This window comes from Cebus imitator, unplaced genomic scaffold, assembly GCF_001604975.1.
Source record: "Cebus imitator isolate Cc_AM_T3 unplaced genomic scaffold, Cebus_imitator-1.0 Scaffold61, whole genome shotgun sequence".
Lineage (NCBI taxonomy): Eukaryota > Metazoa > Chordata > Mammalia > Primates > Cebidae > Cebus > Cebus imitator.
In genome coordinates, this window is record NW_016107376.1 from 9567735 (window position 1) to 9578067 (window position 10333).

The 10333-nt window shown below is 40.2% G+C and overlaps 1 protein-coding gene and 1 pseudogene across 2 annotated transcripts in view; both read left to right on the top strand.

Moving 5' to 3' along the window:
- The window catches only part of FNDC3B (fibronectin type III domain containing 3B), a 374192-nt gene that overhangs the window by 199108 nt on the left and 164751 nt on the right, over positions 1 to 10333 (top strand). For both annotated transcript variants that reach the window (XM_017529886.2, XM_017529887.2), the window contains exon 4: positions 750 to 826. In XM_017529886.2, the coding sequence (XP_017385375.1) occupies positions 750 to 826 (77 nt within the window). The remainder of the gene's footprint in view (positions 1 to 749; positions 827 to 10333) is intronic.
- The window catches only part of LOC108305296, a 9739-nt pseudogene continuing 7118 nt past the window's right edge, over positions 7713 to 10333 (top strand).

Here is a 10333-nt window from a genome sequence, read left to right on the forward strand (position 1 = left end):
CCTTGAGAGTGGTGGTTTTCCTGTAAGGACTTTCACAAAAATCTGCATTTCGGTTGTGGTTTCACCCCAGGTGGTGGATCAGAAAGCTGAATTTCCTATTTTGAAACAAATTTCTTGTTACTTTAATGCTTTACTTTGAAATAATCCAAGTAAATTTGGCAGGCATGTGTTTGATTGTTCCTTATTTTAAAATATGATCTATTTTTTCTCTGTCTTTATAAGAGATAGACTAAATTCAGTTGGTTTGGAGTGATTTAAGGATTTCTTCTGTTTCTAATTATGGCATGTTACAGTTATTTATTGAAAATAATAATCTAACTGAAAATTATAAACCCAAAGTCTATAGGAGCTTTTTAAACCAGAATAGAAAATAATTTTATAATTGATTTGTTGAAACATTGATTAATTATACATTCTTTTAAAGGCCAAATAAAAGGAAAGAAACTCTTTGCCCTATTCTGTTAGACTACTGTTAACTGAGCAATCTTGGTTTGTGGAACTTGAGGCTTTGAGAATCACTAAATACTTATAAAGATGCTTATAGTTTTGGGTTGTTTGTTTTCTTTGAGTTGTATAGCTGGAGAATTCCTTTTCATTCATGGTTTCAGGTTTTCTTTAAGGCAGTATATACCAACTTTTGAAGAGAATATTAAGTAATTATCTTCAGTTTGGACAGTACATTGAAAACATTGATTATTTTGAATAACGCATGATTCTTCCGCTGTTAACATCTGACTCATCTCTTTTAGGACCTGCTGAAGTTCCCATGATGTCACCCAATGGATCCATTCCTCCCATTCATGTGCCTCCAGGTTATATCTCACAGGTAATCCATTTGATGGACTTCCCTACACACTATGGACATTGTCGTTGCTCCAACAGAATATATGTTGAGGCTTCAAAGCCATATTGAAGGAGTTAATTTAGGTACCATAGTGCTGGGTTTGCCATCATTTTATGGCACTTCTTATGTCTTGCCACTTGATGTACCAGAGAGCCAGAGAAAAGGAAACACAGAATGCCTACTAGACTGTCCTCTGCCAAGTTGGGTTTTTATATTTGATTGTTTGGTGGTAATTTCTTTAGGGAGTCTCCTGTTTTAGAAATTTCCTTCCACCTGTACTACAGCTTTCTGGAAGAAAATTCATAGATTTACTCAGTTAACATATTAAAGGAGACATCGTTCACATAAACAGGGCCTGCCTTCTGTTATATGGAGTTCCATGTCTCCATGACGTGGCACAACCCAGGCATGAGGAGTTACTGAGTATAATGTGAGAACTTGGCTACTTGCACTTGAATTTCTCTGAGCCTTGGTTTGCTAAGTAAAATGATGGGAATAGCAATCTCAGAGATCTATTGGAAGGGTAAAAAAGCTTTAAAGGATGAAGTTACGTTCCTGTGCCTGAATAAGGTATAAAATGTTTTGGATGGCTAGAACACGGGGACATCTGTATCTGTTTTGGCTTTTGTCCGGGCCCCAACGCCGTATGCAAATCCCGTTTCTTTCTGTATAAGTACCTTTCCAAATACCTGTCTAACAAACTGTCTTTCTGGCTTTTTTGTTCTTCCTGCTTAGCATAAAAGGAAGAATATTTACAATTTTATTATCCAGAGATGATAATCACTATATTAACATTTTTTGGATTATACCTTTCCAGATGGATTTTTCTTTTCTCTGTGCTTTTTCTCTGTCTCTCAGCCTCTGCTTTTAAAGTGGTTTAAAAATACGCAACTTCAGTTTTTAATGATTTTTGTAGGGCGAAAAATTGGCAGCTACCTAGGAAAGTTGCTGAAGCGGAGGCAGGCATCAAAGATATATCCTTCTCTGATATAAAAACTTACCCAGTTCTTCATGTGTAAGGCATATTGCAGCCACTATAATTTCATTTTTTTCCATTCTTTTTTTATGTGAACCAATTTGACTATATTTATTTAATTTTTATGTAGTCAGATTGCTGGCCAGCTTTCCTGCTGTTGAAAATAAATGACTTATTTTACACAGGTCTTTGTAAATAAGAATCACTGGAGGGAGGAAGGGGTGTCGATTAGGCCCTTCCAGCAGGGATGCAAGATGATGGATCACATTCATATCAGCAGTCAGTTAACAGAAAAGAACAAGGAACGTAGAATTCCATTATGTCTCCCGCTCATTTATTTTGAGGAAGTGTTTCATTCCGTTGAACAGAGTACAGTTCTCACCATTGTGACAGCAAAAATAACACCTCCTTTTAGGCTAAAGGCCCATTTAAGGAATACCAGTTAAAAACTGAACATGCTATTGGAGAGAAGCGTCAATGTGCTTTTTCTTGCCAGTAGTATCGCTGTGATTATATTAAATGCAAAAATATTCATTTCATGTAGTCGAAAAAATGGAGACTTTTTGACTTGGATATATTTCTGGTTCTGGAAGACCTCTGGAAAATCCAGACAGAAAGAGTAAAAGTAGAGCCGCAGACTCACTTGTGTAAAATGATGAAAGAAGCTTGCTGACGCTCGCTCCCAGCTGATAGTTACAGCAGAATATGCTAAACAATATTGGAAGAATAGTTAAAATGGAAGACTTTGAATTGCAAAAGGGAAAGAAGCAGTCTGTAAGGCATGTGTATGACTAACGTCATTTCATTTGGGCTCCTTGTCCAGAAGATAGGTCCAAAGTTAAATGACCTTCAGTGATAGTATTATATCTTTTATGATATGTTCGCAGTAGAGCATCTGAAAAAGATTGCTGATATGAAGAAAATAGAATTGAGAAGCCAGTAAGATGTGTGCATAACATGTTCTTTAAGGCTGGCAGTATCACACGTCAATGAAATGAGGAAGAACCAAGTATGAAATGTCTTGGTTGTCTTGTTATCATCAAGAGATAGGAACAAAATGCATTTTTGTCACGCAGTTGTGGAAAGAAAGAAACACATGCACACACGCACACAGAGTCCCCCCCTCCCTGCAGGCTGGACATATGTGAGGAGTGCTCAGTGCTAATCTGTCGCTATGCTAGTCAGTTCTGTACAATTATTCCCACAGTCCTCTTCCTAAAGTGTGCATGACTTTCTTGTTCAGGTCTAGAATTGATTGCCATCGCGTACAAACGTAGCTAAAGTTCTGGAGCATGGTGTATGAGATCCATAACACTCAACCCTGCTAGCCTCTCGAGGTACCTTTACCTGTCACCCCACAGTCTATGTGTTAAACCTCTGTTCCCTAGATACCTTGGGCCTCTTTCCAAATACACACTTTCGTGTCCATCATTTTTCCCTGTCTGGAATCATCTAGAGCCTTTCTTTGGCAATTCATTTGTTCTTTCTGCTGTCCCTCCTCAGTGTAACCCTTTTAGGACCTTCATCACAGAAATAGGTATTCTGTTCTTTCAGCGTCTGTGGCTCTGTGGCTCCCCCTGCCCCCCTGCCCCGTCACGGAATACAACGTGTATTTATAGTCATCTCCAAGAACTCATATTGCCTCATGGGGATTGTATCTTAGCATCTAGAATACTGCCTGGCACAAAGTAGGTAATTGCTAAATGTTTCTAAATGTAAATGATTGTCCAAGTGCAAGTATAGGAGAGATTCATATATATTCTTCAAAGATTTGCGTGTTTAAAGAGAGTAATACAATGCTCAATGGTTGGAAAATAACAATATGAGACTGATAGATACCTGCAAAGAATGAAATGTTCTGAATGTGTATTTAAAAGAGAGAAGAATGCCAAGACAGTTCACTGGAGAAAAGTGTAATCTTTTCAATAAATGGTGCTGGGAAAACTGGATAGCCACATGCACAGAGAATGAAGTTGAACTGCAATCTCACATGATATGCAAAAATTAACTCAATGGATTATAAACATAAATTTAGGAACTAAAATGAGAAAACTTGAGGTATAAAATTTCTAACCTTGGATTAGGTAATGGATTCTTATATGGGACACCAAAAGCATGAACAACGAGAGAAAAAAAATAGATAAATTTAGCTTTGTACAAATCAACAATTTTTGTGCCTCAAAAGACACCATTAAAAAATGGAAAGAGGCTGGGCACCGTGGCTCACGCCTGTCATCCCGGTTCTTTGGGAGGCCGAGGCATGTGCATCATTTGAGGTCTGAAGTTCAAGACCAGCCTGACCAATATGACAAAACCCCGCCTCTACTTAAAATTCAAAAAAAGAAATTAGCCGGGTGTGGTGGCACATGCCTGTAGCCCCAGCTACTCAGGAGGCTGAGGCAGGGAAATTGCTTGAATCCAGGAGGCGGAGGTTGAAGTGAGCCAAGATCACACCACTGCACTCTAGCTTGGGTGACAGAGCGAAACTCTGTCTCAAAAAACAAGCAAACAAAAAAAGTGGAAAGAAAATTCACAAAATGGGAGAAAATACGTACAAATAATATATTTCAGAGAGGACTTGAAACTAGAACATATTTATAAAAAAAACATATAACTTGGCTGGGCGTGGTGGCTCACACCTGTAATCTCAGCACTTTGGGAGGCCAAGGAGGGTGGATCACTTGAGGTCGGGAGTTCGAGACCAGCCTGACCGACACGGAGAAAGCCTGTCTTTACTAAAAGTACCAAATTAGCTGGGTGTGGTGACGGGTGCCTGTAATCCCAGCTACTCGGGAGGCTGAAGCAGGAGAATCGCTTGCACCCGGGAGGTGGATGTGCCGTGAGCTGAGTTAGCGCCGTTGCACTCCAGCCTGGGCAACAAGAGCGAAACTCCAGCCTGGGCAACAAGAGCGAAACTCCATCTCAGAAACAAGAAATCTTCCAACTCAAGAATAAAAAACTGAGTGTAAAAATGGACAAAGGGGCCGGGCACGATGGCTCAAGCCTGTAATCCCAGCACTTTGGGAGGCTTAGGCAGGCGGATCACAAGGTCAGGAGTTTGAGACCAGCCTGGCCAGTATGGTGAAACCCCATCTCTACTAAAAATACAAAAATTAGCCAGGTGTGTGCCTATAGTCCCAGTTACTTGGGAGGCTGAGGCAGAAGAATCACTCGAACCCGGGAGGTGGAGGTTGTGGTATGCTGAGATTGCACCATTGCACTCCAGCTTTGAGGCAGAGTGAGACTCTGCCTCAAAAAAAAGGGGCCAGGCCGCAAAGGACCTGAATAGACATTTCTCCAAAGAAGGTATACAAATGGCCAATTAGAACATGAAAAGATGCTCAGTATCATTAGCCATCAGAGAAATGCAAATCAAACCACACTGTGATACCTTAACTGCTAGGATTCCGTAGTCCAAAAGGTAGTACAGCTAGTGCTCGACTTACCACTACGATTGGTTCCGACAGACCAGTCGTAATACGATTTGGTCGTAAGTTGAGTAGGCTATATGTACAGTACTGTGAAATGATGTGATAAAAATCTTTAAGTCATATTTTATCATAATTTTCTTTCATTATTGTTGTATATCATAATTTTCTTTGTTCATTTTATGCCATTTGTATCATCTCTACACCATTTTGTTTCTTATTTTTACATTCGTCAGGTTTAAGTAAAACACTGCATTACCAGTACAACTGGTTTAATATTTGCAGAACATACAAAATTACAAAATACAGGTGCATACAAAAATACAAAATACAGGTGTAAAAATTACCATAGGAAACATTTTCCCAATTGCCAAACATATCAAAAAATATAAACATGTATGAAACCTTTTATTGGCCGCTGGTGCTTGGCTGCGGATCGTTGATGTCATCACCTGAGGCAGCATTTGAGGTTACCGGAGTTGGTTTTTTCATAAACACGGTGAGCTTTGTCTGAATTGTATGTTTCTTTTTTTCTTCATAAATTTCATGATACGGACAAAACACATCGTGCGCCATCCGTTCAATCCTTGCAAATCGTTTGATGTTTGGGTCCATTGCTTTGAAATGTATAAGAAGTTTATTCAGTAAAGATAAACCGCCTGATAAACCCTTAGTGGTGAACTTTCTTTCTGGCTCCTCCTCTTCTTTCTCTGCTTCTCTTCTTTCTTCTTCCGCCACTCTTTCTTCTTCCAGTTCGATTAGCTCTTCATTTGTAAGTTCTCCGGATTCTTTGTCTAGCAACTGTTCAACATCTTCCATTTCACACTCCAAAGAAAGGTCTTTAGCAAGTTTTACTATTTTTTCCCGAATCGTTTCAAGTTCATGTTCACTGTCAAATCCGTCAAAATCATTGACATAGTGCTTAACACAATTTTTCCAGATGCCATTCATGCACTTTGTCGTCACAGCCTCCCAGGCCGTAGCGATATTCTTGATACACATCAAAATGTTGTAGTGTTTCCAAAAATCTACAGCGGAGCGGTTGTGGCTAGCGATTGTGGTCGTAAAGTCGAATGGTCATAAGTTGCATAGGTCGTAAGTTGATCAATACCTGTAACAAGTATTGGCAAGATTGTAGGAAAAGTGGAATAGGAATACACTCTATGTGTTAATGTAAAAGAGTGTATCTGCTTTGGAAAACAATCTGGCAGTTCCTCAGATGGTTGACTAGAGAGTTACATATGACCCAACAATTGCACTTCTAGGTATATACCCGAGAAATGAAAATACATGATCACACAAACACTTGTAAAGGAATGTTCATATGAGCATTATTCATAATAGCCCCAAAGTGGAGACCACCCAAATGTCCATCAACTTATGAATAGGTAAATATGATGATACTTTCACACAATGGACTATTATTTAGCCATAATGAGAAGTAAAAGACTGATATATGCTAAAATATGGATAAACCTTGAAAACAGTATGCTAAGTGAAAGAAGCCAGACGTAAAAGCCACATGTTGTGTCATTCCACTTACATAAAATGCTACAATAGGCAAATTCATAGAGACTGACATAAACTAATGGCTGCCAGGGGCTGGGGAAGGAGTAATATGGGGTATGCTGTTTTTTTGGGGAGATGAAAACGTATTGGAAGTATACAGTGGTCACGGTTACTTAACTGTGACACTAAAACCTACTAAATTGGACACTAACAGGATGAATTTTATGTTATGTAAACTGAATGTCAATAAAGCTAGTAGGAAGTAAGGGGCGAGTGGAAGACAGTGACACGTCCCGGTTCTGAGTCGGGAAACAATAGGGCAGCTGGGAAAATGGCCCCGCTTTGGAGTTGTTGGGATGGTGAAGGTGATGGTAAGTACTGTGAATGTTGTGCACTGTGCTAAATGCTTTATTTTTATGGCTAGTTTTCACAGTCCTGTCTTTATGAGGATGCTGAGGCCTGGGTTACAACCAGGATTGTGGCTCATGCATTTCTGATCACGCTGACCTCTTTCCCGCTGTGATACAACCTCAGAGTCCATGGCCGAGCCTCGTGCTGATGGTTGGATTGCCTCTGGGAGTGTGAGTGTGGGTGTTTGTTGTGCCTACCTAGACATCTTCATTTCTAAAACACCAGCTATTTGTGCATGGCATGGTCTTTGTTTATTTATTTATTTACTTATTGAGACGGAGTCTTGCTCCGTCGCCGAGGCTAGAGTGTAGTGGCGTGATCCCGGCTCACCACAACCTCTGCCTCCCAGGGTTGAGCGATTCTCCTGCCTCAGCCTCGCGAGGAGCTGGGATTACAGGCACCTGCCATCACAGCTGGCTAATGTTTGTCTTTTCAGTAGAGAGGGAGTTTCCTCCTGTTGGCCAGGCTGGTCTTGAGCTCTTGACTTCAAGTAATCCACCTGCCTTGGCCTCCCAAAGTGCTGGGATTATAGGTGTGAGCCACCGTGCCCTTCCGGTATGGTCTTTGATTGTAAGAAAATTGAAAAGGGAGGCAAATAAAGATTTTACAGTAACAACTCTAATCTGACTGAAAAGAGAAGTTCTCGATTATAGCAGATTTGTTGTATAATTAAATAGCTGAAAGTCCTTTAAAGATAAATTAATAAAATTGGTCAAATCTGACAAAATACAGCTGTCAGTAATCAGATAATAAACTCCTGAAGTTTAACAGACAGCTGTGGAGGTGCAATCACAGCACAAGCTTTGTTTTCTTAGGTTGAGAAGGGCTGAATTGGTGTACCTTACAGCTACTGTGGACTGAGGGTACAGAAACAGTGGAATCCTGTCATTTCAGCTCGGTGGTTTCTCTGATATAGCAGGCTGGGGGATGTGTGTGTGTTGTATCTTAGTTTTTAGTGGGATGAGAGGTGGAAGGGTCTTTTCAACTTGAGAGAAAATATAGACCTGTTTGTAAACTCTGAGAAAGTAGATTTAGGTCAACAGGAATTTGTCATCACACTCATTTGAAACTGAAAGAGAGCATGGACATTACTTGGAGAGGCCTTCCTTCAAATTCCACCGTGGCTACTTTCTGTGTAAGTTTTATGAGTTATTTCACCACACATGTGAATACCTGTGTGGAAGAAGTAGGAGAGATGGTAAGTGAGTTGGGCACTCAGTAAGTGGTAGCTGTTGCAGGGAAAAAGACTGAACAGTGCCAGTGGAAGTCTGGCAGAGCGTCCCTTCCTAAATGCATACTGGAATCACATGATGTGAAGCAAACTTTTCCTTTCATTGTATACTGGCCATGGTTCTCTCTCTGTTTTTTAACCTCACTGTTAACTTTCTGAATAATTTATATGTAAAAATGTGTTAAGCAGATGCTTTGAGTTTTATTTTCCATGCTTCTGTAGTAACTGATGATACATTTTTCAAATGTTATAGGGAAAACTTCATAGTGACCCAAAGATTTAAAAAGCATATGAAAAGAAGTGAAACATCCAAGTTAATGTTCTATCTTTGGGAAGCCAGATTCTTTTCCAGATTAACTGTTGTAACCCCAAAACTTAAGTAGTCAAAATAAATATTTTTGTCGTGAGAGCAGAAACAACAAAAATACCACATTGGATTGTTTCGGGGATTAATTAATGGTTCAGTACCTGCGGAAATTACATATATTTCATTTCAGGGAAAGACATGACATATATTGAAAAATATATTTAGATTTTGGTTTGGTTGGCTATTGGCCAATGATGACTGAAGAGCTGGCCAGAAATCAGAAGCCCCTTAAGAAATAGTGGGGCCTGTCAGGTGGAAGCCATACAGGGCTTTTCCCCCATTTTGCTTAGCCATGCCAACTGAGCTATAAACACTAGCCTCAACTGCTTGCCTTTGGTAACTTCAGCTGGGGGTTAACCACCACTTTGGGCTGGGCACGGTGGCTCACGCCTGTAATCCCAGCACTTTGGGAGGCTGAGGCAGGCGGATCTTGAGACCAGGAATTCAAGACCAGTCTGGCCAACATTGTGAAACCCTGTCTTTACTAAAAACACAAAAAATTAGCTGGGTGTGGTGGTGTGCGCCTATATTCCCAGGTACTCAAGAGACTGAGGTAGGTAAATTACCTGAACCCAGGAGGCGAAGGTTGTAGTGAGCCGAGATGACACCTTTGCACTCCAATCTGGGCGACAGTGGGAGACTCCATCTCAAAAAAACACAATAGAAAACCGCCGCCTTGGTTCACCTTCAGTGTTGTGAAAATGATCAACAGAAAGGCACGCGGGGCATTGCCCTGTGCCCTGGTAAACTGAGATTCGTACCCATTTGGTGATCAGTAAGGAGAACTGGATTCTCTTTCAACACTTCTGGTCCTTCCGAGGAATTGAGTTTTCTGGAGGAAGTTAAGGAATTTTTCCACATTGTACAGAGTGTGTGCATGGGGGTTTGTGTTGTATTCTGTGGAAAAGAGCATGTACGTAGGTATCATTTCATCTCCGTGATCAATGGATTTGAAACAATTTTATTTTTTATCTTGTGGCTTATTTTGTCCAAGGAGCAATTACAGACAGGGCTGGCAATGATAAATTAAAGAAATGGACCAAGAACATCCCCTCCCCTCAGAGTATTGTGCAAATTTCCTCTTTCTGAGCCTTCTCCCTGTTCTGCGCTTTCTCTTTGATTTCTTTCCTTTGTTTCTGTGATCCTGGCATTGTGACATAGTAGAATACGGGATTAGTGGGAGGAAATGAGGGCCCAAGCGAGGCTCTACATCCAACTCTCTGTGTGATTTTAGGAATATTAAGTGATTTATTTGGGTGTATCACTTGTTTACTTGATCATTGTCTGTCTTCCTTTTAGCATTTAAGTCCACAAAGGCAGGGACTTTGTGTGTCCTGTTCAGTCCTGTTCATCACTTGATCTCTAGTTCCTTGAAAGGTACCCAGCACATATGGGCATTTATCAAAAGTTGGCTCTCTGGCTGGAGTCGTTTTTATTTTGTAGAGGGAGGCAGGGAGAGGAAAGTGTTTGAGGATCTCTGGGGTTCTTTTCTTTTTTTCCTTTCTTTTTTTTTTTTTTTTTTTTTTTTTTTTTTTTTTTTTTTTTTTTTTTTTTTTTTTTTTTTTTT